Raw genomic sequence first — 27,489 nt, 5'->3', positions numbered from 1 at the left:
TCAAAGACAAAACTACAAACTTTATAAACGTGCAGTGTTTTAAAGATACCCCCCACCCCCCTTAACAGAAGGGTTCAGGAGACGTTCCTCTGGTTCAGTCCTTTATTCTGCTCAGGTAGAAACAAAACCAGGAAGTCAAGTGAAATAATGAACAGACCATAAACTAATATTGACAATTCAGCAGTTCAACATTTGTCCTTCAGAGGACTGAGGGCTGCTGGTCTGGACCTGATCCTCCGAGTCTCACAGAGACCAAACTAAAGGTGGGTTCTTGGGCTTTATATCTGGAAGTTGTGCTTGAAAACCAATGTGGTGAATGTGAACATGTTTCATGGTACCAGAGTTTATTCTGCTGAATTTTGACAACTGGTAAAATATGGATCCATATTTATTTATTAAATATATTTATATCATCTCCACAATATACAGGCTGCTTAAAGGTCAGCGCTGAACTCCATGTTGTTATTTAATTTAACATTTCAGGTTTTACAGAGGAGCTGGGTTAGGGTTAGGGTTAGTTCATAGAGCGACAAAGTCCAGGTTGGGGTGGATGGATGAATATGACACAGGAGAGCGGTGTTCGATTCCCATGTGACAGGAGCAGTTTATGTTGTTTCTATTATCCTTGACCATTCACTGTTATTATTGTAACCATGACAACAAAGATCATCTAATTTTGAGGAAGTACTTATTTTAACCCATACCACCATCTTTTCCTGAACCTAACCAAGCCATGACCATTATTATAGTAACCATGGTGATGAAGGTAGGTACACCAATCTCTGTACAGTCCGTGTGTTTATTATTGTAACTGTGACAACCAAGGTGTGGTACACCTGCTGCCGTAGGGGAGACACTGCTCTGGGTCAAATCAGAGGGTTGATGGTTGAAGGAGTGGTTGGTGGACTAGTTTGAGGACTGGTTAGAGGACTGGCTAGGGGAGTGGTTAGAGGACTAGTATAAGGACTGGTTAGAGGAGTGGTTGGAGTGCTGGTTGGAGGAGTGGTTAGAGGAGTGGTTGGAGGACTGATCCTATACAACAACTCAGATCTATTTTATTCAGCACAGATTAAAAACATATATAGCACATTTTTACTGAGAAACAGTATTTTTAAAAATCATTCATATGAAGCTTTGATCAAACTTCACTTGATTTTCAGCTCTTAACTAAAGTAAAGACTGAAAACATAATTTTAATCAAATAAAATACTTATTATTTAATATTTTAAGAATAAAAACTCTAAATATAATAACATCTAGAATGTTTGATGTTTGAAGTCTTCACATCCTGGTTTATCAGAAATAAAAATCAGTCTGTGTTGATAAACTTGAATTCACAGATGATTATTCCGACAGATCAGGGATCCTCTTTAAAAACTGGGTCGACCTGTGGAGAAGGAAATCAGTCTGTGTACAGAGCTCGAATCAAGGTGTTGTTAACATAATTTAGCTCAAAGACTGAAAGCAGGGGGAAACAGCTAGCCTGGTTCCTGGTGGTCAGTAACACTTTCATTCATTCTCCATGTTGTTTCACCACTGGTAGTCCAGGCTGATAACAGCCAATCAGGAGCCACCATGGGCAGCTACGTCATCATTTCCAATGGTCTCTGTTTGTATCCGTCCAGACTACAACACAACCCTGGAGTTTTAGACTAAAACGGGTCCAGCAGTGTTTCTGACAGTGTGTCTTTAGGTTTACAGGTTTGGTACCTCTGTACCTCTACAGACCCCAAAAACCCAAACCTCCACAGAGAGCTCAGTGTTAATAGATGAGTTTTAAGGTGTTGGAAGGGTTTTTTCTTTCCTCTGGATACAACCAGGCTGTTACCCCGCCTCCTGTCTTTACGCAAAGCTAGGCTAACCACGTCCTGACCCCAGCTCAGTCATGAGATTGTTCTTATAGAAAGGTTGATGTCAGTTGAAAGACTATACCGCTGCTCGCTGTCGCCTTAACCATGACAGCTGAATCATCACTGTGTCTATGATGAGCAGCATAAAGGTGGGATTCACTGCTGCTGGACTGAATGTAGCCGAGTTTGTCTAATATTAAATGATGATGACAAATACTTTGGTCCATGACAAAGTTCACTGAAAAGTAATGGCCAGGTTTCTGTAAATCTGATGATGGGAGACTGTCTGTGGAGAGACTGTGAATAATGACTGTGGTCTCTGAGAAGCAGTTGTGGGAGTAACATCTGTAACCGTCACAGAGCCGGAGGATGGTGTTGGTTGAGAGGATAACTGATCCTGAACTTTGGTTTCTTATAACCATAATCTCGACTGTTTCCTTGTGTTAATCCTGCAGGTTTAATTTAACCAAACCTTAATTATAGAGGCAGCGGATCAGAATTAATAATAACTTCTGCTGGAAGGCACTAACATGAGAAATATTCCTGGTCAAACGAGGACAAACACGATGAATTCTTGACTGACTTCTGTCAGGTGACTCCATGACATCATTTCCTCCTCAAAGAGCTGTCATTGGCTGATGTACTCTTTCCATTCTGAGCACTGTAACAGTCCCTCTAGCACCACCTACAGGAACACTTTATATTTGCAGCTTCACTCCTGGTCAGGCTACAGGAACAGTAAAGTCATACAGAGTTTGCTGTGAACAGCTGCAGTCAGTCAGGTCCTCTCACGGCAGACTCGTCTTAGTTTCTGTTAACAGGGCACTTGTGGAGGCCTTTTGGTTCCTCAGATTTGGGATTCTGTGTCGTATGACCTGTCTGTGGTGGGCTCCCCTGGCCCAGACCGCTCCCATCACGTCGGTTCTGTCTGAGCGCTGATGCTGTGGATGAACCATCTTTGTTGCTAGCTTAGTAGCTAGTGCAGGGAACTGCTGGGTGTACAGACGCTCTGTATACTGCAGTTCTGGAGTTATTAGTCTTTGACATTTTGTTTTGGTTTGTGTGTCTATGTGTGGGTTCAGGTTATAGCCCTGAATGACGGCTGCTCCGTACTGGAATGGCTTCAGCCCAGCGTCTTTTATCTGGGACGGGTCGACCGCTCCGCCGTCTTTCAGGCAGGTGTTTGCTAGTTTGACCTGCAGCTCTTTCAGCTGAGTTACTTCCCTCCGCATCTGCTCTTGGCCAACCAGTCTATCCACTTTGTGCCAGAAGGTGGTGTTGAAGTGCAGGTAGATCCTCCAGTCCAAAGCGTTCCACCTCTTAATTTTCTCTGGAGTGTTTGGAGAAAGTTGGTGGCGAGTTTTTTCACTGCGACTGTTGAGCTTAAAGGAAACCACGTCCTCCAGGGACCAGCACAGGGCGTGTTTCAGCAAGATCATGGACTCGTCAAAGTATTCAGAAATAAGAATGAGGTGGAAGTCCCGTTCGATGGCCGCAACAGCCCTGCTGGCTCTGTCCTCAAGGTCTTCAGCATCAGCTGCCACGTTGTTGTCATAGCCAAAGTCAAAGGCCAGGATGTTGTGAGCATAGTGGTTGTTGGTCACTGATGAGTTGTAGTTTCTCCAGCCGTTGTCCAGGAAGTCGTCCAAACTGCGAGTCTTGTGGAAGGCGGGAATACTCTTGTAGTAAATAAAGATTGACTCCATCATAGCCACAGGATGCCTCAGGATGGAGAAGTAGAAGGTGTCCTCAGGCATCACTTTTGACACCTACGACATATGACAGGTGGAGGTTTATAATCACATGTTGAAAAAAAATTGAGTTCTGCTTCACTGTCACTGAATTAAATTTAACAAAGTATCTGGGTTTTATAAGAGAAGCTAAAGAAAGTGGTGAATCCCCTTTTAAAACCCACAGAGTTTCACCTCGTACTGATGCTATTCTATATGTAGTGTCCAGAAGTTGGAACATGCACAGTACACCCAGCTCTACCTCACCCACACTCAGCCCTGAGGGGCCCTCACAGTGAGTCTGGCTCACAGCGAGTCTGGTTCCAGCTTGTGGTCCAAATGTAAACCAGCTAAAGTTCAGTAAAACAAGTTGAATGACTTTGTGATGAACTCACCTCAGGTTTTCTGAACCTCATGTGGTTGCACATGATGTGAAACTCCCTCACAGTCCTGCTGCTAACGCCCTCCACGAAGTGTGACGCAAAGAAGAATGGGTAAAACAGCTGGCTGTGTTTGTTCACTGGGAGGGCAAAGGTCAAGTTCCTGCTCTCACCGTAGCGATACAGGATGTTTAAGATGGTGCTGCTGGCTGTTTTGTGTGTCTTGAGGAAAACAATGTGAGACTTTGAGCGGCAGGTTGCTTCAGGACGGACACTGGAGGGAGCAGGGCTGTGGACGAACCTTTGGTCTGTGCCTGCGGTCAAACGTTTCCTAGTACTGTGCAGGACCAGGTAACCTGGATCCAGCAGCTCTCTTCCCACCATCTGAGAACCTTTATTAAGGTCCAGGGTTTTATCCACACGTCTCAACACATTTACTTCTGGTGGTTTTCCATGGCCCCCCTTCTGAGGATCTGAAGGTCTGTCGGTCAGTAGCTCCCTCGTGTCCTGGTTCACTGCCGCTGAAGAACGAAGTCCTGCCCAGACATTTTGCAGAGAAGGACTCAGGTGTTTGCTGAAGGTGAATCTCAGATGTGGTAATTGTGTCAGTTTGTCGCTCCTGGAAGAAACCAGAGTCAGTCTGATGAGACCTGATGTGCAGCTCTCACGTGGTTTACAGCAGAGCCTGATCCAGTCTATTTTGGTTTCTGAAAGTCTCATGACACCAGAAAATTCACTTGTTTTCTCGTCACACACGGAAAAGATTACTTTAAAACTACGATTTACCCTGAACGTCTCATCAGCATAAATAAAATCTGATTTTAAACATAAAATCATTTAATGTTAATTCCTATTTTCTGATGTCATGTTCTTGAGATTAGATCAATAATTCCTGTTTGACCTGTGTCTGTCTCACATTATAAACACTCTGCTGTATCTGATGTTTCTGCTGTGACACTGAATAACACTCGTCTCACTGCAGCGAGCATCACTGCTGGTCGATGACAAAGACAGACATTAGCAGGTTTCATGATTCAGTAGATCACACACACACAGTCTAAACACTCTGATGATGTCACATGAATTGATTCATTACATCATAACTTCAGTCAACAGGTGGAGCAGATCAGTGTGTGAACTGTTACCTGGCTGAGCGGGTGACAAACGTCTGGAAGGCGACGCAGACCAGGAGCAGGATGAGCAGCGTCCACAGAGAGTGACGCCTGCTGCACAGCCCCCTCCTCACACACCTGCAGGGGGCGCACAGACACACACAGACACACACACAGACACACACACACACACACACACACACACACACACACAGACACACTGTTCAGAGTCTTTTTTATGTCTGCAGCTCCAACATGATCCAGATACTAATGTTTTTCTGGACCTAAAACAATCTGGATCCAGATTTTGGAGACATGGTTCTGACAGCAGCTGCAGATGACCGTAACCCTGACACTGAGAAAACTCCCAGCAGCCTTTGCGTTCTCAGCTCTTCCAGGGACTCGAGCTTTTAGAGTGACACAATACATCAAAGATGAGGGAGTGAAATTTCCATTTTAACAGACTCAGAAAACAAACCACAGTCTGTTCAGTGTCTCACCAACAAACACGTTCATCAACCAACCTCTCTGGAACCACATCTGGTTCACACCCTGTGACATCACGTGAGTCCATCTATTTTACCTTATGATAATTACACAAACTGTCCAACGTACAATTCGTAACAACCACATTGAATCGTTACACAGACAGTAGAGTTTGGTTGGAATAAACCTTTTTTTGGTCATCTAGTACTGCAGGTGCAGGTTGTGAAGAGGTACAGGTTGTGAAGAGGTACATGTTGTGAAGGGGGACAGGGACTGAGAGACAGATCAGGACACGTTCAGTGACAAAGCTTTGAAAAGATCTTGTAAATAATTATTCTCACATTATTTGTCCATAAAGAAGATCACTTTGAATTTAAAAATAACAAATAAAAAATGCATTTAAAAAGATCAACAGTCAAACTGGAAAAACAGACAACTGTCCCTGGACACAAGATCCACTGAGGCCCCTGGACACCAGAAGCCAACAGCTACATATTAAGTCTCATGACAAACAGCTGAGCAGATCATTAAGAAGAAACACAGATACGTGGCCCAAATATTCACCTGAATTATTCTGTTATGTGAGAAACAAAGAACCAAACAGGTCTGTGTGGTCACTCCAAAAACCTGGTTCCAGACTCCTCACAGCAGCTCAGATATTACCTGTCCTATATTTGCCTTACTATTTGTCCTTTCTAACTCCACCAGGATCCATATATTTAACAACCAACCCTCTGTGTTTGTGGAGCTCTGCTGCTGTTTCCTCATCCTCAGAGCTCTGACAGCTGACTGACACTTTGCTCAGGAATTCATATATTTTCTGAGTGGTTGGCCCCTGGTTGGCCCCTGGTTGGCCCCTGGCTGGCCCCTGGCTGGCCCCTGGCTGCCCCTTGGCCGGCCAACATTTAAGGCAGTTGTCTATTTCACCTCTGTGAACACACCGGCGTCGGCTGCAGTACAAGTCTGGTGTCATGTTCAGATCACTGTCTCCTGAACACACTGATGTGGACCAGACGTCAGCTCCATCCCCGAGTCCTGGAGACTCCACAGCTGAGGATAAAACACACTCTACACACCCACACACACTCTACACACATTCTACACGCCAACACACACACACACACACACACACACACACTCTACACACATTCTACACACACGCACACACACACACATACACTCTACACACATTCCACATGCACACACGCACACACTCACACACACACACACTGCGTTTAAAGACAGACTGGGTCACAGAGACAAGACTGTCCCGGTTCAAAGGCTCCACCAGGTGTGTCCTTCTTTACCTGGACCACACAGGCTCCAACAGGAGGATCCTTCATGGTCCAACATATCCCAAGATTCATTGCTCACCAGTAATGAAAATAAGGGCCACACCTTCTTAGACCAGGTCCTCTGGAGGATGTGGGCCCTGAATGTGACTGTAGAGACTCAGTCCTTCTGTCAGAGAAGAGTTTAACCCTATAATGCCAAATGCATCAAATTTGATACAAGCATTTCTGAGACCTATTGCATCACCTTATGGTAAAAACTTCACTCAAAACCCTCTTGTATCCAAACAATTCAAACACAGTACATGGGACAATCCAAGTTGGCCACCTTCAGATAGTTCCCAACTCACTGGATCAAGGTAAAGAAAATTGTGATTTTTACGATTTTCCAGTGACATTTTCTTTGAAATTTTTAGTAATATTCTAACATGAACACTTAATCTGTTGAAGCAAGTTATAATTACATATTTTTTTGCATTGTAGTATGTAGTAAAATCATGTATAAAATTTGGAAAAACCTATATGCAAATAATTTTTTGTAACTTTTTTTTTCAAATTTTGTGAAAGGGCCAAATAAAGGTTCCAGATTCAAGAAATCAGAATTTTTTTCCCCATTATTTCTGGGGTCAGGCATTACAGGGTTAACTATGTTTTCATTAACTGTAGAAGAGACGACATTAAAAACAGCTGTCTCCAACATCAACCTGTTCAGATGAAGAACTGAGTCTTTGAAGCTCAGGTTAATAAAATTAACAGTAGTCCAGTTTAAACTGGTGTCAAACATCAGCTGCTGTAGGAAAGAAAGTTCATGTCTGTGGGTTTGATGTTTGAGCAGAGTTTTCTATAAACAGAGCTCAGCCACAGAACCAGATGGAAAACATGAGACAGTCGGTCAACACACACCGATCAGAACAACACACACTGATCAGAACAACACACCGATCAGAACACACACCGATCAGAACAACTACACACACTGATCAGAACAACTACACACACTGATCAGAACACACACCGATCAGAACAACTACACACACTGATCAAAACACACATTATAAATCAGTTTAAACAGTAAAAACAAACAGGTTTAAATAAAAGGCTCCAGTTATTCAGAGACTCTACTGTTGGTTTCTCTCTGTGTTCACCTGAAGTTACCTGGTCACTGCGAGTCTGTCTCAGCCTGCGTTCATTCACATTCACTCATTTAAACTTTTATCCAACATCAGTTTCAGATCCAGGTCAGTAGAGACTCGGTGTCAGGACTCAGTTCTACATCTGTTTCATCAGTGAAGGAGAGCAGGTGAAGAAGTGACCTGAGAGTCAAAGTCAGAGCTGGTCAGACATGTGAGGGGGTTCGAGGAGTGAGGAGAGGAGGTGCTGAGTGTTCATGGGGACCTCTGATAGGAGGATTTACTGTGACTACAGATGCACCTCTCAGGTAAATGATCTCTCCTTCCCCTCTGTTACTGTCCCTGTCTAAAGTATTTTGTCCTGCTCAGGTGTAAACAGCGGATTAGAAACCCTCTCACCTGTGTAGAGGGAGAAACAGGTCCTCCAGGAGAACTCCACCTGGAGAAAATTAGGTTTCTCTGATCCCCTACTCTGATTATGGAAACCAGGTTTGCTGTTTACAGGACATTTAAAGCTGGAGTGGGACTTTCACATATAAATTACAGTCACAGTGCCGATTAACCCTCTCAGCTCCAGGCACAGCTCTATGACAGGTAGAAGAATCTTTTAGTGTTAAAACTTTCAGACTGTGATGCTTCATGGAAGCTTGTGTTGCCACTTTGTGCACATGCACTGTACAAATTGCACACAAAGTCCATGGTTCAGTTGAAATATTTAAAGCATGTGTCAAATCTACAAAGTGATTTTCATACTGTATGGAAATGAGCTGAAACCACTCATCGTCTCACCATGATGTGTTGTGAGAGCCGGTGAAGAAGACATTCTCTGCTCTGAAGGAATGAGAGCACAGAGTTTTTAGAAATCTGCACTTAATGAGAAAAAAAAGCCACAAGTTTCCCCAGGCGACGTCAACATCTGGAGACCAGCCTGCTACTGCAGGCCTCCCTCTGCAGCCTCACAAATACACATGAACTTTTCACCTCTGAGGGTGAGTGAAGACGTAGCTCCAGGTACACAGCTCTGCCTTCAGAAGAATTCCAGGCATCTGTCTGCTGGCAGTGAGCTGGAGCTCAGTCAAACACAGAGTGAGTGCAGATCAATGAGTCCTGCTGGGTCAACCAGGACTGACGCAGCCTCTAATCTGTCCTGGACAGAGACACACTGGGTCACCCTGAGCACAGAGCAAAGAAACAGTCAGAGGAACAGTTAAAGGAACAGTCAGAGGAACGGTCAGAGAAACAGTTAAAGGAACAGTCAGAAGAACAGTCAGAGAAACAGTTAAAGGAACAGTCAGAGGAACAGTCAGAGAAACAGTTAAAGGAACAGTCAGAGGAACAGTCAGAGAAACAGTTAAAGGAACAGTCAGAGAAACAGTTAAAGGAACAGTCAGAAGAACAGTCAGAGAAACAGTTAAAGGAACAGTCAGAGGAACAGTCAGAGAAACAGTTAAAGGAACAGTCAGAGGAACAGTCAGAGAAACAGTTAAAGGAACAGTCAGAAGAACAGTCAGAGGAACAGTCAGAGGAACAGTTAAAGGAACAGTCAGAGGAACGGTCAGAGAAACAGTTAAAGGAACAGTCTGAGGAACAGTCAGAGAAACAGTTAAAGAACCAGTCAGAGGAACGGTCAGAAAGAGTTAAAGGAACAGATCTCATTGTCTCTCTCTACATGCAAATAAACATGTTCATCATTTCTGTTTGTTTTCCACTGGTTCAACTATGACGGACAGGTCTGTGAGTGGGCGGTCCTTCAGTGTGGACCAGACCATGTGGCCCAGACCACCTGACACTGTGGTCTGAGTGATCAGATCTCACGTGTGTCCTCACCTGAGACACATTTTAATGCCATGTCTGAATGGTACCAACTATTAACAGCTGACATAAGACATTAGGATTGTTGGGGGGGCAAACTTTTTAACACAAATACTGTTTTTTTAGTCACTGATTATTTTCAGATGTTTCACATTAAAAGCCTACCAGGAGAGAGAGGCCGAGAGACTTTTAATGTGAAACATCTGTGACTGACAATATCTCACCACCAATCAGAACAAAGAAAAACACCAGAGGAAGTGATGGTGGAGAGAGATCATATGATTCACTACACCTCCAGTTAACACAATCGCGTCTTCCTGTGGTTTAGTCAATGACTGTTTACAATGTCAGAAACAAACTTTCACTCGCAACCTTTAAACCAACACGGACAAGAACCTGAAAATCTGAACAGGACCTGAAGCAGAAGACCCGGTGGTGCAGTCAAAAGCCCCAGAACAGCCACTAAATGGACCAGTGGTGAAACTGTCTTCTTCATATTTAATGAAAATCAAACTGTGAACAACCGACAGTACATCCAGCGTCACATCAGCCAACATGAAGGAGACCGAAACGTCTGTTCTGACTTCAACCAGGAAAAACAAACTTTGTGGGTCAGGCCTGGAGCGCTGTCTGACCTTGGCCTGGACTCAAGGTAACGACACCAACCCACATCCTCACAACCTAGACTACTGTTACACTTATAAGGTCCAATCAGCAGACTGCTATCTGATGCTGATAGGCTAAGGTTTCAGTGTGCCTGGAAACTGGGGCAGGATCCAGTATCAGTCCCAAGCTGAGAGACATTAACCAGAGACGCTGATTTGTCTTCACAGTTTGATGGAGGCTTCATCTGGTTTTACAAGTGTTTTAATTCTGGTTAACAATCCATTAGAGCCCCCCCCCCCCCCTCAGCACCCATGACACACTTCCTGACTGAAGTGTTGTTTCAAAGGAAATGACCCTAATTAATTTAATTGAGGTGGAATTTATTCTCATGAGTATAAAACAAATTAGAAACTAGAGTCAGGAGACCCTGAGGCTCAGTCTGGGTTTATATTAGAGACCAGGTCCAGTTTTGGTCCCAGATCAACAATCCTGCATCAGCCTGTGTAACTGTCATGATTATGACGTGCCACATAATCATATTGTAGTCTGTAAACCACCGAAGTGAAGTCCAAGTCTGAAAAGTTTCAAGTCCGCGTCAAAACCCAGAGCAGAGAGAGAATAACAGCCAATGAGCAGCATCGGATTCACACCAGGTGTGTGAGGATCGCTCCACCTCCTCTCAGGGCCACAGCTACACCTCAGACTGAAGCTCCATCATCACAGGGACAAAAGGAGGTGGTTGTTTTGTTTTGTCATCATCTGTGTGTAAACCTTATATTTGATATTTGATATGAGATCAGAGGTATTCTATTACACATCTACATTTTTCTTTTAAATTATTAGTTTATTTACATTGGCCTTATATCATCTCCTATCATACTACATTCAGTTTTGAATGTAGTGTGCAGCACCAGAGCTCAGGTCTTACAGAGACAGTGAGTCCACAAGTTTGAACCAACAGTGATAATCAGCACTCATCTATTTATCTATCTATTTATATAGCTCATTTCAGGTGAATGATGATTTAAAAACAGATTAACTGTGAATCATCTTTTACTCAAATTCATGTCATGTCTCGGCTCAGAGACTCAGACCTGGAGCTGTAAAGGGTTAATCAGAGAGCGGTACACGAGTTCAGCTGGGACCGACAGTAGCTCCCTGTTTACCGGGCTGTAGGAGGGAGAGCGGCCGCTGCTCGGTGCGCTCGGAGCGGGCAAACACCGCCAGGACACTGTGAAACGGTGACTGGAGCTCAGTGATCAGACACAGAGGAGTTAAAACATGAGTGGACTTACGAGGTTACAGAGCTCAGAGGCGGGTCTCTGGTCCATCTCCTCGGTGGGGACAGCATCTCCCCGAAACCCCCGATACAGGTCCCGGTGCGTCTGTCTCCCCGATCCCCGTCCAGTCTGCCGTCTCTCTCTCTCTCTCTCTCTCTCTCTCTCTAGCTCTCTCGACTCCTCCTGCTCAACCGTCATCACTCTCAGTTCACAGAGGTAGAGAGACATTAGGAAAGAGTGAGGAGAGAGAGCTGCAGGTTGTCTTCACAGTGTTGATGTGTAATAATGTTGAAATTAAAGCAGTTTTTAATGAGCAGTGAAGGTCTTTATCAGGGTTCCCACGGTGGGTTCCCACTGGGTTCTGACCTCCCAGAGTAAGGCTTTGGATGAACCCTAATATTAGCTAGTTTCTAACTTTAGCCTCAAGCTACAGTTAATCTAACTAATGTTAGCTAGCTGTTAGTGCTCTTTCATAACCATTGTTGTCTTGTCATTTCATCACCAATATAAAATATCATATGATCTAATGTTAGCAAACACTGGTGCTCAGTCCTGAGCACTGATGGAGGATCAGCTGCGGTAGATACATGTTGACATCAATATAAAGTTTATTATTTCATGTTAACAGTCTGTGTGTCTCTGTGGTTTAGTCTTTGACCTGTTGGGTCATTGAACAATATTAAAATCTATATGACTGAAGGCTCAGTGATTGTATCAACAGTGGTGGAAAGTTCAATTCAATTCAATTTTATTTGTATAGCGCCAAATCATAATATACATTATCTCAAGGCACTTTACAGGGTAAGGTCAAGACCTTACTTTGTTACAGAATAAACCCAACAGTTCCCACAAAGAGCAAGCGTTTGGCGACAGGGGGGAGGAAAAACTCCCTTTTAACAGGAAGAAACCTCCAACAGAACCGGGCTTGGGGTGGGCGGCCGTCTGCCTCGACCGGTTGGGTTTAGGAGAAGATAGAAAGAGGGGGAGGGGGAGGAGAGGGGAGAGAAGAGAGAGAGAGAGAGAGACCAGGAACAGCTGTGTCGGTAATGGTGTTATCAATAATAATGACAGGTAACAGTGGTTAATAGTAAAGATGAGTAGTGGTGGATCTGGATCCTGCTGCTCCCGGGGCAGAGATACCTGCAGAATGAGGACAGAGAGAGGGAGAGAGAGGAGAAGCACAAACTACAGGAGAGAAAAAATACAAAGTTAATGGCATGAAGTTATCGAGAGAGAGAGGGGGAGAGAGACAGAAATAGAGAGAGAGCGCCCAGTGAATCATGGGACTCCCCCAGCAGTCTAGCTCTATAGCAGCATAACTCAGGGATGGGTCAGGACATACCCGAGCCAGCCCTAACTATAAGCTTTACTAAACAGGGCAGTTTGAAGCCTGATCTTAAAGGTAGAGAGGGGGTCTGCCTCCCGAACCCACACTGGGAGCTGGTTCCACAGGAGAGGAGCCTGATAGCTGAAGGCTCTGCCCCCCATTCTACTCTTACAAACTCTGGGAACCACAAGTTGACCTGCATTTAGAGAGCGAAGTGTCCTATTGGGAAAATAGGGAACTATAAGCTCTCCAAGGTACGATGGTGCCTGACCATGAATGGCTTTGTAGGTGAGGAGGAGGATTTTAAATTCGATTCTAGAATTTACAGGGAGCCAATGCAAAGAGGCTAGCACAGGAGAGATGTGATCTCGTTTCCTAGATCCTGTCAGTACTCGTGCTGCCGCATTCTGGATCAGTTGGAGGCTTTTTACTGAATTTTTGGGACATCCTGACAATAAAGAGTTACAGTAGTCCAGTCTTGAGGTAACAAATGCATGAACTAGTTTTTCAGCATCCTTTAGACATAGAATGGGTCTGATTTTAGCAATATTGCGCAGGTGGAAGAAGGCTGTCCTAGAGACTTGCTTTATATGTGAAGTAAAGGACAAGTCCTGGTCAAAAATGACACCAAGGTTTCTGACTGTAGCACTGGAGGCCAAGGTGATGTCATCCAGAGTCAGTATATTATCACATAGTGTATCTCTGAGGTGTTTTGGGCCAATTACAATAACTTCAGTTTTGTCTGAATTTAAGAGTAAGAAATTAGTGGTCATCCAGGTTTTTATGTCCTTAAGACACACCTGAAGCTTGGCTATCTGGTTAGTCTCACCTGGCTTCATGGATAAGTACAGCTGGGTGTCATCTGCGTAACAATGGAAATTCATCTGGCGCCTCCTAATAATGTTTCCCAGAGGGAGCATATATAGACTGAAGAGCATTGGTCCTAGCACAGAACCTTGTGGAACTCCATGACTAACTTCTGTGATGATAGAGGAGTCATTATTAACATGAACAAACTGGAGTCTATCTGACAGATATGACTTAAACCAGCTTAGTGTGGTTCCTTTGATGCCGACCATATGTTCTAGTCTCTGTAATAAAATCTTATGATCAATGGTGTCAAATGCGGCACTAAGATCTAGTAGGACAAGTACAGAGACAAGTCCATTGTCTGAGGCTACGAGGAGATCATTGGTAACCTTAACCAGAGCTGTTTCTGTGCTATGATGGACTCTAAAACCTGACTGAAAATCTTCAAACAAACCATTCCTGTGCAAATAATCACATAACTGGTTTGCAACAACCTTCTCAAGGATTTTGGAAATAAAGGGGAGGTTGGATATAGGTCTATAATTGGCTAAAACATCTGGATCAAGAGTAGGCTTTTTAAGTAGAGGTTTAATTACTACAACTTTAAAAACCTGCGGTACATAACCAGTTGATAAAGATAAGTTAATCAGACTTAATATAGAGGTGTCAATTAAAGGAAAAACTTCTTTGAACAACCTTGTTGGAACAGGGTCAAGAAGACAAGTCGATGGTTTAGATGATGAAACTGTTGAAGTGAGCTCAGGGAGATGTACAGGAGAGAAACAGTCAAAATATAAACCAGTTACAGTCGACTCTGAGGCTGCTGAACTGGACAGTACATCTGAGCCGGCTGTGGGGAGGAGATGGTGAATTTTTTCTCTAACAGAGACAATTTTATTTGTAAAGAAGCTCATAAAGTCATTACAGCTGAGGGCTAAAGGTATAGATGGGTCAACAGAGCTGTGGCTGTCTGTCAGCCTGGCTACAGTGCTGAACAGAAACCTGGGATTGTTCTTGTTTTCTTCTATCAATGATGAATAATAGGATGTTCTGGCTTTACGGAGGCTTTTTTTATATGCCAATAGGCTGTCTTTCCAAGCCTTTAGAGATTCTTCCAGGTTAGTAGAACGCCACCTTCTTTCTAGTTTCCTTGAATTTTGCTTTAAAGCTCGTGTTTCTGAGTTATTAAGTACATTTATTCTAAGTACTGTACTTACATACAGTTTCCAGGTACTTATACTTTACTTGGGTATTTCCATTTCATGGTATTTTATACATCCACTCCACCACATTTCAGAGGGAAATATTGTACTTTCTACTCCACTACATTTATTTGACAGCTGTAGTTAAAGTACCTGTTCCCTATTCACACTGGACAAAAAGTAGACAAAGGTCAACCCTATCAGACAGAGTTCAGGTGGGTGGGTTCGTCAGTCTTGTTCTTTCTAAAAGTTAGAAATAATTCAGATAAACGTGGTGGTGTGAAGGGCTGCTGTCTGTGAAGCCTCCAGACACTTCCAGACAAACCTCACCTCCTCCTTCCACTGAGATAAACTTCTCTGGATTCTGTTCCTGCTGTGATCAACCTTTTGAATCAGTAGTTTGAATCTGTACATTGTGTATCTCTATTTTTACATTATTCTCTCAGCTGGGAGCTTCAGGCTCTGGGATTCACCAGTACTCTCCTCAAGTACTAAATCAGAAATGTTGGTTATTATATTATCCTGTTGACATTTACGAGACCATAAAGAGTCCAGCTGAGAAATAAAATGGCTGTTGCGGTCAGTCCATAAACTGTACTATGCTGACTGTGTTACCCAGTGTGTGATAGTTAGTGTAAACCATGGTGAGGACGGACGTGTCCCTGCAGGCTCATTCTCCAGAAATAGACTTTTATTTGTTGGCAGTGACTAATGACTGAACGTAGCCGAGCAGTCTAGTAGAGCACACTGGCTTCCTGTGCTTTGACCTCGACTTTCACCTGGGACACATGCAAATAGGCTGCAACTTAGGTCAACAATCAGATTAGATTATAATTTGATTATATTATAACCTAATTAGAAGCAGTGAAGGTCATTGAGAGAGACAAGGCCTCAGATCACAGGATTTATAGGGTTTGTAGCTGTAGTAGTCTGTAACAGTCACTATAAAAACTGTTCAATGACATCAGTGGATCCTCCAGCTCAGTCACTGCTGTTCATATTCAGAGCTGAGATCAGAACCATGAAGGACACTGAGGTCACATCCTTTGTATTTTTGACATGTACAACTATTTTCATTTTTTTTAAGGCTAGGATTCTTAGATGTCTGACGTCACGTGTTATGACTTAACTGATCTTGCAGACAAGGGTGTTTCTAGGAGTTGACAAGGTCTGGGGCCAAGTCCAGACCATCTGGGGCTGAGGTCAGGGTCTATGTTAACACAAAGAATTTTTGATTTGTAACAAATGGAAATGTGCAGCCTTGAAAACCTCACATCTCTCAATCTTTAAGGTCCGTCCAGTGTAAAGGTAGATGTCCATGTGTTTGTGATTATAAAGCAGGTCTAGGTTCTATATTAATACTGTGAAAGTATCAAAGCCTCAGTCCACAGAGAAATGCACACAGCCTGTATTCAGAAACTGAGCCTTAAAACCAGCTGTCAGGACTTCTGGAACTTTGTGATGTCTCAACAAAGCAGTCACCACCCACAGCCCTGCCCCAAGCTCCGCCCACCTGGACCCACTATCCAACCTTGCAAACCTTTGGTTTGTCTGAGTGTTTACCTGAAATCTGCTATATTTCACTGACAAAACAGTCAGCCAATCAGAGGAGAGGCTCAGAGCCTGCAATAAGAAACTACAACTACAATAGAAACTACAATAGAAACTGCAATAAAAATGTAATATATTAATATAATTTTCCACTTTCACCAATAAATTGTTTTATTCACATTGGTCCTTATCAGAAATAACAAATATTCAGCCATTTACACACAAAGGTTTAATGACAAACCAGTAAAAGTCTATAATCTTCATAATGTATGTGATGGGCCAACACAGCAGTTTACTGAACTCGCCCTCCCTCCTCCACACACACACACACACACACACAGGGTGAATGTGTGAACAATACCACACAGTCCAGTCTCAGACCAGCGCTCCATTGGTATTTGAGTCCCCTCACAGAAAGTGTCCTCTCCAGTTCTGAGCTGCTCTTCTTGGTTGACTCATTTAACCTGCTGTCTGTGGCTGTGTTGTGCTGCTGTTTGGGGGGATACACACTCACAGGCTGAGGGGTGTTAAGGTGGCTTCTGGCCCACAAACACATCCTTTGTCTCCATGAACACAGAGGTAAACTGAGACTGCAGCAGTTGCCCTCCCTGTGGTGAACATGGCATTGTGTAAGCCCTGTAAACCCATGTGGGCATTAACCAGGCAGAGAGGGTCTAACACAGACTCTCCAGGTGTATTATGGACCCCCCACGTGACACAGGGGTGGGGGGGACAGTTTCCATCAGAATAATCCACACAGACTCTGATGTGTTTTCTATGCTCCAGTTTTCTCGCTCTGTTCTCTGACTATAAAACTGTCCTGATGTTTGTCAGCAGGATGACACTCTCATCTTCCTCAGGAGCTGCTCAGGACAGAGGTGTTAGCAGCGGAGCTTGGCTCAGGGTGGATTAAACGTAAGATTCAGTGACTCCTGTTTCACATTTGGTGTGGAAAGTCAGGAAATCTCAGACCCGGGAAGTGAAAACAGATCAGAAACAGTTCTGTGGCCAGCATGATGAGGAGATCATGTGACTGGTAGTAACTGCGCTGAGACACAGCTGAGTTTGGCAGCAACAGGGAGGGTGGTGTGAACAAGGAACAGCCGAGACAACAAACTGAGGGAAAATGGGAAAAGAGTCAGATTAACTTTCAGTTCTCAGCAGAACGAGAACTCAGGCTAAACCTGAGACCAGGTTGTCAAACACCAGGCCCCCGTCCTGTCTGTGGCCTTTCAGACTTTAATCTGCTGAGTCTGAACAATGACTCTCTGTTCCCTGTCACACGTGTTTTGCCTTTTTTCTCCTCTGTTTAATCTCCTTTCTTTCTCACTGTCTTTTCCCCCAAAACTTTCTACTCTCTTCACAAACCATCAGTCATTTTCCCATCTCTCTGATTTTCCTCTCACTCACCAGATATTTTCACCACATGCAAAATGGCAAGATGTCATCAGGGAGGATATATTAGCCCAACACACACACATACACACAGCTCCGCCCTGTCTCAGTCTGAGAACTGTAGCAGAATAGAAAGGTCAGACCTTCATTGTATCAGCAGAGACATCTTCATTGGTTGTGGCTGCAGCAACAATCACTGCTGATGTAAACTTATTCAAGACTCTAGAATAAAATGTACCAGAAACCACAGATAGAAGCATAAGAGAGTTCAGGGACGTTGGCAAATTAAAGAGCCAAGACCTTCAGATCAGAAGGTGACTCATCACAGTAGTGGTCCTCCAACCAGTCCTCAAACCAGTCCTCAAACCAGTGCTTCAAACAGTCCCCCAACCAGTCCTCCAAACAGTCCTCCAAACAGTCCTCCAACCAGTCATCCAAACAGTCCTCAAGCCAGTGCTTCAAACAGTCCTCCAACCGGTCCTTAAAACAGTCCTTGTCCTTGTCATCGTTACAATAATAACAACGAACGGTCATGGATGATAGAAACAACATAAACTGCTACTTTCACATGGGAATCGAACACCGCTCTCCTGGGTCATATTCCTGTGTTTTGTTGATCCATCCATCCAGCCCAACCTCCTCCTGATGTGGACTTTGTTGCTCTATAAATTATGTCACCGCACTTTTCCCTTTGCTCCTGTCAGCCATGGCCTCTCCACCTCTCTCTCCTTCTTGGACACTGTGTATGCTGATGATACAGGACTGTGTCTGACCATTCACCAATAATCATGACAGTTTAATGGTGATGGAGCTCAGCAGCATCAGTGTAACTGAGAACCTGCTCCTCTGTTTCTCAGGGGACAGAAAGTCCCACCACTGAGTACCCAGGTTTCACCTGGACTGTGACTTCAGCAGGGGACGCTCATATTGAACATACAGCATAGGTTTCTGTCTCCGTCTCTACTACTGTAGTCAGGCCACAGGTTTCAATGAAAAAACAGGCTGCATTGCTGGAGGGGGTCCTCAGGATCATCTCCAGGGGCCACATCCCACCACCAGAGCTCCCATCTGTTCTGAGCAGGCAGCCAATCAGTTGTTCAGAGACACGACTTGCTCCCACAGACCAGAGCAGAAAAACACAGACTAAAATAGACCAACAACTTTGCACACAGAACAAAGAGCCTTCTACAGTCAGACTGGACAAAACAGACAGTTTTTGTTTGTTTGTCTGTTTTTATATTGTTGTCTCTATTTTTATGATGTACAATCATGTGTTGGTTGGTTGTTAACTGTGAGCATGAAATGTAATAAACTCAGACTGGTCTAATCGGATTCTTGCCTGTCAAACTCTGTCATTCATCTTCATTTATGGATTCCTCTCACTCACTGATAGAGAGACACAGACACAGAGACACAGCTTCATGATCTCAGAAGTGAATCATTTGTCTCAGGGACAGAAGGACAGAGGGACAGAGGGACAGAGGGACAGAGAGACATCTCTGCTACAGGACGTCTCAAAGACCAAACTACTGAAGTTTGAGAATGTTCATGATCAGTAGAGGATGACTCTCGATGAGTCTCATGACACCTGACCTCCCCTGTATCTTCACACCAGCTGTTTCTGTAATGATATAAAAATTCTCCAGGGGCACCTCTGTGGATCACCTGGTAGAGAACGTACCACATAGTCCTAACTGTAGTGACCCGAGGTTCGAATCAAACTCATGGCCCTTTGCTGCATGTCTCAATGTACCTATAAAATTAAGGCAAAAAAAGCCTGTCCCTGTCCCTCCACAGGGTTTCAAGGTGGACTTGGAGGGAGGAGTGTGCCCGGTTTGGGAACCTCAGATTTCCTCCCTGCTATTTACAGATGATGTGGTTCTGTTGGCCTTGTCAGACCAGAACCTTCAACATGCACTGAGGCAGTTTGCAGCTGAGAGTGAAGCGGTTGGGATGAGGGTCAGCAGCTCCAAGTCTGAGGTCATGGTTCTCGGCTGGAGAACAGTGGAATGCTCTCTTTGGGTTATATGGAGACTCTGCCCCAAGTGAAGGAGTTTAAGTGTCTTGTTCACAGAGAGGGAGGAGAAAGCAGGAGGCTGACTGACAGATCACTGCAGCGTCAGCAGTGAAGTGGATGTTTTACCAGACCATCATGCTGAAGAGGCAGCTGAGCTGGAAGAGAAAGCTCTCAACTTGCCCATGAGCTCTGAGTAGTGACAAAAAATGAGATTGTGGATACAATCAGCTGAGATGAGTTTCCTCTGCAGGAGGTCTGGACTCAGCCTCAGAGACAGGTTGAGGTGATCTGACGTCCAGAGGGAGCTTAGAGGAGTTATATCTGGAAGATTATATATCTGGTCTGGGAACACCTCAGGACCCCCCAGGAGGAGCTGGAAAATGATGCTGAGGAGAAGGTCTGGTGTTCTTTACTTGACCTGCCACGGAGACCTGAGCTCAGATAAGAGGAAGAAAATGGATGGATGAAGATATGTTTGTTTTGTTTCCTACCAGCAGTCAACACCAATGTCATCAACCTGGACCATGACCTTTCTCAAGTCATCACTAAGTACTTCCTGTAATTCACACCAGCATTTCCCTAAAGTGGAACTGGTTTGTGTCTGTAAACCAAACTGAAACAAACTAAACCACAGCTGTGGACAATCAGATGAGGTAACCCTAACCCTAACCCTAACCCAACAAACACAAAAACCTGTTTAGATGTTTATGTTTACAGGTTTATGGTCTCAGGTAGGCTCACCTGCAGACACCATGGACACATCGTTTTCATTTCACTCCAGACATGTTCAGTAGATCATCATCTACGTATTTCACACGGTACGAATCAAAGTCACAGTGGTGACATTCGTACAAGAAGACAACACATTTATTTGTGGTGAGGGGGGGCAGTGGTGGGGGGGACAGTGGTGATGGGACAGTGGTGAGGGGTGACAGTAGTGGGGGGGCCGTGGTGTTGCACATGCAACACTTACCTGAACAGACAACTTTCTATTTAAAAATCTGGACAAATAGAGAGACAACAGAGAACGTCAGTAAACATACACACAGCTGAATTTTCTCACAGTGAAATAACACATCAGACCCAGGAGTAACTTGTGGAGGAGGGCTCACATACCAGCTGTGTGTGTGTGTGTGTGCGTCTCAGGGGTTGTACTGCAGTGGTATTTATGGGAGGTAATTCAATGGGAGGGAAAAGACCTACACGTCCAATAAAGATGAAAGTGTCCAGGTGGTGGAGGAGAATTTACCTGGGGAATTAAAGTAAAAGAATCTGCCCAGGTAGAAATGTGTGTGTGTGTGTGTGTGTGTGTGTGTGAGGTCATGGCAGGATGTTTCCTAACCGTTGTAGACAAGGTCTTGTTGGACTGACCTGTGGGAGGCAAAGTGTAAATCAGCTCATGAACATGTCAAATAAGGATGAGGATGAGGTCAGACAGGATGAAGAACAGAGGGACTGTGACCTCCGCCCCCCTCATACTCACCTGTCAGGTACGACTCTCAGCCTCGCTGTGGAAACAATCAAGCTTTTATGAAGCTGAGGTGGCTTGTCATTTCCCAGAGTGCAACCTGAAATGTGACCCCACTGTGCACACACACACACACACACACACACACACATTCACTCACTCCCTCACTCGTGCACACACACACACGCTCACTCACTCACACCCACACACTGACTCACTCACTCACTCGCACGCACACACACACACACACACACACACACACTCACTCACTCACACACACACACACACACACAGCTGGTATGTGAGCCCTCCCCCTCTGGTTACGCCTTGGTATAAATATTTTATATTATATAATGTATTCATATTATAAACCACTGGTACAAGGTTCAAACGGTGAAAGGCGTCCTGTGGAGGTTTGGTGGATGTGGTCGAGAGTCTCTCTGGTCTGTAGCCAATCAGCTGACTCATCATCACTTCCTGTCTGTTCCAGATTTTCACATATTTGTTGTTTTTCTTTGTGACACAGTCAGAGTCAGTTTTCAGCCAATAGATCGTCTGACTTTCCACTGCAGTGTTCTTCTTCTTCCTCCTCCTCCTCCTCCTCCTCCTCCTCCTCCTCCTCCTCCTCCTGATACAGATGTTTGGTTAACAGCCACACTCATCTCACACACCATCAATACAAACATATCAGCTCAGCTCTAAGCTGCAGTGTTTAACCATATTGTCTCACCAGGGTGAGAGACAGAGACACACAGACAGAGAAAGAGAGCGAGAGACACAGACAGAGAGAGAGAGAGGGAGAGAGGGAGAGAGAGAGAGAGAGAGAGAGAGAGAGAGAGAACATTGAGTTTCTAAATGTCTCTTACTCATGAGAACAGACTGTGAAGGACTGAGGACAGAATCCAGCAGCTGACAGAAACTGGTCTATATTTAGACCATCACATGGATCTGATCTGGATCAGGACTCAGGGAGAGACAGTCCAGTATTTTTAATCCAGTATTTACATTTTCATCCAAACAGTCTGATCTCATAAACCAGCAGGAACCAGTCAGGGTTTTACTGGACCAGTAAAAAACCAGGCTGTAGACCGCAGACTGGATCCTAGAGTCTGTGGTGTGGACTGGTGGTTTTCTCTGAGACAGATGTCCCAGTTGTTTTCTTCACACGTGCTGCAGAAACAACATGATGCTGCATTTTCCACTGAAACAAGCTCCTCTGGTCACGACTGTTATTCCACTTCAGTTTTGTGTGGGCAGCCTTCAACAGCACTCACTGTATCATCATCATCATCATTATCACCACCACCATCACCATCATCATCCTGCCTGCTGTCATCACAGCTGCCACAAGCTGATAGGCCGGCTCAGCTCCAGTGCTTAACAGCAAATCAATGATGCTTTTTAAAGCCAGAGCAGTTTTCCACCAATCAATGAATAAACATCCACAGCCTGAGCTCCAGGAGCCGTGCTCCAGGAGTCCAGCTCCAGCTGTTGACAGAAGTAGGTTCACATTTCACATGGAGAACAGATCCCACCAGATGTTTCTTTCCTCTGAGACTCTGCTCATGTTGACTTGATCACATTTATGCTGCAGGTCTCATGTTCTACCACATCCCAAAGGGGGTCTGCTGGATCCAGACCTGGAGACTGACTCTGAACTGGGAAATACCTGTTGAGGTGTCCTGACATTACAGTTTGCACCTGAAAGTCCAGGTGGTTTATTTTCCCATTGAGCCTGAACTGTCCACCTCACTACACTGTTACACCCGAGTGGAGCCCAGGTGAGGTTATAGTCATTCAACACATGTAGGTACTTTCATGTTCACCTGGTGAGACCCTCCTCTGCTCTCAGAACCAGAACATGACATCAGTCTGGTTTTTATCTCAAGTATTTCAGACTACAAGACCCACAATGCCCCTGGGACATTCTCAGGGACCAGTGTGTAACCATGATGATTTCCTGAGGGGTGCGTGTGAACCAGCAGGAAGTGGAGTTCATTTTTCATCAACTTCCTGTTCATTGAGGAGACAGAGCTGAAACACATTCACACACCTTCACTTTAGGGTTTAAAACCACAGCAGGAAGTGATTGTTATCACAATTATTATCAATAATTATTATCAATAATCAAACTCAAACCAACAGCTTTTACCTCTAAAGGCCCCAGGGCCACAATGCTGTGTTTCTGTACCAGAGGGGACCAGTTCCCTCCTGTTGTCAGAGAAACAGGATTCAGGTCAGGTCACATCAGTTCAATTCATCATCATCTCCACATTCAGCTCTAAACATTTATCATGATCACTGATCAGCTGTAGCCTGCAGGGGGGGCCTCTCCCCTGGTCCAGTTCAAAATAAATAACATTTGTTTCCACCTTATGATACCAGCTGACACAGGGATGAGGGGTATTGATCAGTGTTGATCAGTATTGATGCTTCCTGTCAGGCTCTCCCTCTGTAACTGCTCTCAGGACACAATCTGAAACACATCCCTGAAATATACCAGTTCTCTCTCACACACAGAGACACACACATACACAGTGTATATCCAGTCCCGGCTGCTCTTTTCTCTCACAAATAGGTTTGGAATCTTTTATTAATAGGATCAGGAACAACTGCCATCGGTGTGTGATTTACTACCACACAAACACAAACAGACACACACAGACACACACACAGAAGTGAATAATTTTAAAACATCAGATATGAGGAGAATAGTTATTGTTGTTATTCTGTCACAGAGTCATGAAACTCTGACACTTTGGTCACTACAGGTTGAAGCCGAAGGAACAGACATACTGTAGCCAGCAGGAGAGACAGGAAGTGACATCTGTGAGTCAGCAGGAGAGACAGGAAGTGATATTTTAAACCACCTTATACATTCTGGATGTGTCACTGTATAATACAAACATGTATCAGCCTTGAAGAGCCTGAAGTCCCATCACCACTACTACTACTACTACTACTTCTACTACTATTACTAATGACAGTCCTCTGGTTGTGTCTCATGTCATCATCAGCTGAGTCACAGCCTCCACATCGCAAACTTACACCAACACATTTATAACACACGACTGCCTCTACTGTGTTAATGATAATTATTTATAATGTGCTGTGATTTATACAAACATATTGTATGTAATAATTAGTCCAGTACTTCTCTGAAAACCTCATAATTTTCTAGAATATAATATTGTGATCATTCAAACATCTTATCTTACCTAGTGGACATCATTTATCCTGAGTCTTTTTACAATAAGAGCACCAGAGACAGGTAAACTACATGAATATCACTGAGTTTTATTTCAAGTCCCCCCAGACAGGGTTAGGGTTAGACAGGCAGCAACATAAAGAACCAGTGTCTGGATCAGAGGAGGAAGTCGCTGGTCAAATTACCCAGCATTCAATAAAACCAGCGAAGAGGGTTCGCATTTCACAGAAGAGAGAGAGAGAGAGAGAGAGAGAGAGGGTGTGAGACAGAGAGAGAGAGAGAGCTGGGCCAGACACACCTGAGAAATAGACTCAATACACCTGTGATACAACACAGTGAAGAAATGAATGTAGGTGTAGCAACAGACACACACACACACACAATGTGGATTCAGTGTTTTTGTCTGTAAACTATTTTAGTTTAGATAAAGTTTAAATAAAGTTCCTGCAGCGATGTGTTGACAGTGTTTACAGACAGACAGACAGACACTGTCCTGCTGACAAACCATGTTGTTGTCTGTGTGGAGATCAGTGGAGTGAAGAGTAGGGACAGAACCACGGTCTCTGTTCTGTAGCTTGTGTTGGACCCGGTCTCTCTGCCACAGGATCCAATCAACTAAATAATTCAGCTGAGCGAGCAGGAGGACTGGAGCTGGACCTGCTCTGCTGGATCATGTTGCTCTGAGACACATCAGCAGCAGCTTTTAAAGGTTCAGAGCTGGAGGAGTGATCACTTGACAAAATCTGCTGAATGAACTTATCTATAAATGAAAACCAGACTGTTCTCAGTAACATCACTCAGGGTTTCTGATCAGCAGCAGGAAGAGCTTCCTCTGGGAATAGTAAGGTGTCCTTTAACATCCTTTTTCAGTTCAGGATCAACATGGAAAAATCTATAACTATAAAAACTATACACGTCACATGATTCAAACAGTCTGAAGAGGTGATTAAAGTCACCTTCACTAAGTCTGGTCAGTTCTCTGGTTACAACAGTAAATAAACTGAAGCTGATCTTTGTTTACAGATCCATATTTGTTTTATCTGAAGTGTTGACCTCCATCAGAAGATATATTTGTGGTTTTAAAAACCAAAAACCATCTCAGTGCAGTTTTACATCTCCTCTCTCAGGCTTCTCTCTGGAGCTCTAGTTGGCTGCCTATTGTGACTGTTGACTCTGAGCGATCCAATAAAAGTATAGCAGATTTCAGGTAAAAACTCCTGCAAGGTTGGATTGTGGGTCCAGATGGGTGGGGCTTTGGGCATGGCTGAGGGCAGTGACTGCTTTATTGTGACATCACAAAGTTGCAGAAGTCCTGACGGCTGGTTTTAAGGCTCAATTTCCGAATACAGGCTGTGTGCATTTCTCTGTGGACTGAGGCTTTGATACTTTCAGAGTATTAATATAGAACCTAGACCTGCTTTATAATCACAAACACATGGACATCTGCCTTTAGACTGGATGGAGCTTTAAAGCTGTAGAGTCTGCAGCTTGTCTGTCTCTCTTCTTTTGAGTTTCACCATCTACAGTAGATATACATTGTTTTATTCTTCTGAACCAGGCCACTGGGACAGACTCACCTCATCCAGAGACAGACAGACAGAGGTTATTGATTCCTGCAGACACAGAGAGAAAAACCTCAGTCCGGAGAGAAAACACATTTCTTCAGCTAAATGTAGAGTCCTTGCTGAGAGCCCAGCAGATAGAGAGTGAGTGTGTGTGTGTCTGTGTGCGTGTGTGTAATAGATTGTGTTAAACAGCCATTTAAACCCACAGAGCTGCAGGTTCCATCAGCCACAGGATCCACTGCACTAGAGGCCGTATGCCATGATTTCACGAATGTTGCTGTGACATCATGAATGTTCAGGGTGTGGGTTTGTCAGGCAATAGAAACCTATAGAATCCTATTGAAATGTGTTCACTGTTCAACCAGTAAACACCTGGACTGACTGAAAACACCTGCAATTACATCTCTCCTGTGTCAGCTTCATCGGCTCCTGTAAAACAGTAGTAGTTCTGTTCTTCCTCATCTCTCCTCTCCTGTTGCTGTCTGCAGGCCTTTCTACCTCCTTCTACAGTCCCAGACACTGTTCTCTACAGTAAGTCCCGAGTTATTTGGTGGAGAACAGCTCCATCCTCTGGAAGCACAACCTCATCATTTAACCTAGTTGTCATGTCATGTCATGTCAGGTTATTTCAGTGTATTCAGTAACACACTTACTAACATCTCCTCCATCTCTGAAAAAAACAATTCCCTCCCTGCCTGTGTAACATCTTATTATTATTTTACGATATTGTTTACGATATTTTTTTAATGTATGAAATGACAATATGAAAAGATTGAAGTCTATCTGTGGTAGTGATGAAGCCAAAGAGAATTATCAGCTGAATCTGCAGCATTGTGACCAGGTACATAAAAAACACAAACAGCTCTTTAGTTTTTCTGCAATGAGTTGTATGAACAACCTGCTGCTGTGACACACATGTACCAAGTACACTCAGGAGACTGTGTCTGACTTGACTGCTGTCTTTTTATGCTCCCTACTGTCACCAGCATTTCACACTGATCATCAAGTCAGACGAAGCCAATGTCGAACACTGCTTTTGTCATCGGAGCCAGGAACGCCCACCCTGCCAGCTGAAGAGCTCAGATCACACAAGCAAACTCTGATAATAAAAACCTGAAAGTGTCAGTGATGAAGAGTTTACAGTAACCAAACCAAACCAGTGAAAACAAGTGACTACAGCACTGCAGAAAATCACTGTGGAGTCACATGTCCAGGTGCAGCACAGAGCCAGGTAAAGGTTGGATCCAGTCCCTCTGTGCCTATACACA

The 27,489-nt window shown here is 44.1% G+C and overlaps 1 protein-coding gene across 1 annotated transcript; it reads right to left on the bottom strand.

Moving 5' to 3' along the window:
* Positions 1–325: 325 nt before the first annotated feature.
* On the bottom strand, positions 326–12,363 carry gal3st2 (galactose-3-O-sulfotransferase 2). The gene is made up of 4 exons (XM_071471862.1): positions 11,694–12,363; positions 5,106–5,210; positions 3,976–4,579; positions 326–3,619 (listed from the first exon to the last, which is right to left on the bottom strand). Exons 1-4 carry the CDS (start codon positions 11,747–11,749, stop codon positions 2,639–2,641), a joined length of 1,746 nt encoding a protein of 581 aa, XP_071327963.1. The 5' UTR covers positions 11,750–12,363; the 3' UTR covers positions 326–2,638.
* Positions 12,364–27,489: the final 15,126 nt, after the last annotated feature.

The sequence above is a fragment of the Trachinotus anak genome, unplaced genomic scaffold (assembly GCF_046630095.1).
Source record: "Trachinotus anak isolate AG129_WGS33_773 ecotype Australia unplaced genomic scaffold, CSIRO_AGI_Tana_v1 ptg000034l, whole genome shotgun sequence".
Taxonomy (NCBI): Eukaryota; Metazoa; Chordata; class Actinopteri; order Carangiformes; family Carangidae; genus Trachinotus; species Trachinotus anak.
Note: the sequence above shows the minus strand (reverse complement) of the source record. Positions and strands in the feature narration are given on the sequence as shown.

What these genes read in the sequence shown, in the direction of transcription:
- gal3st2 (XM_071471862.1), bottom strand. Translation starts at nt 11,749, where the DNA reads ATGCTGTCCCCACCGAGGAGATGGACCAGAGACCCGCCTCTGAGCTCT. An exon ending in TTTGTCACCCGCTCAGCCAG is followed by an intron (nt 4,580 to 5,105) that starts GTAACAGTTCAC and finishes GGTTTCTTCCAG; the next exon opens with GAGCGACAAACTGACACAAT. An exon ending in TGAGGTTCAGAAAACCTGAG is followed by an intron (nt 3,620 to 3,975) that starts GTGAGTTCATCA and finishes CATATGTCGTAG; the next exon opens with GTGTCAAAAGTGATGCCTGA.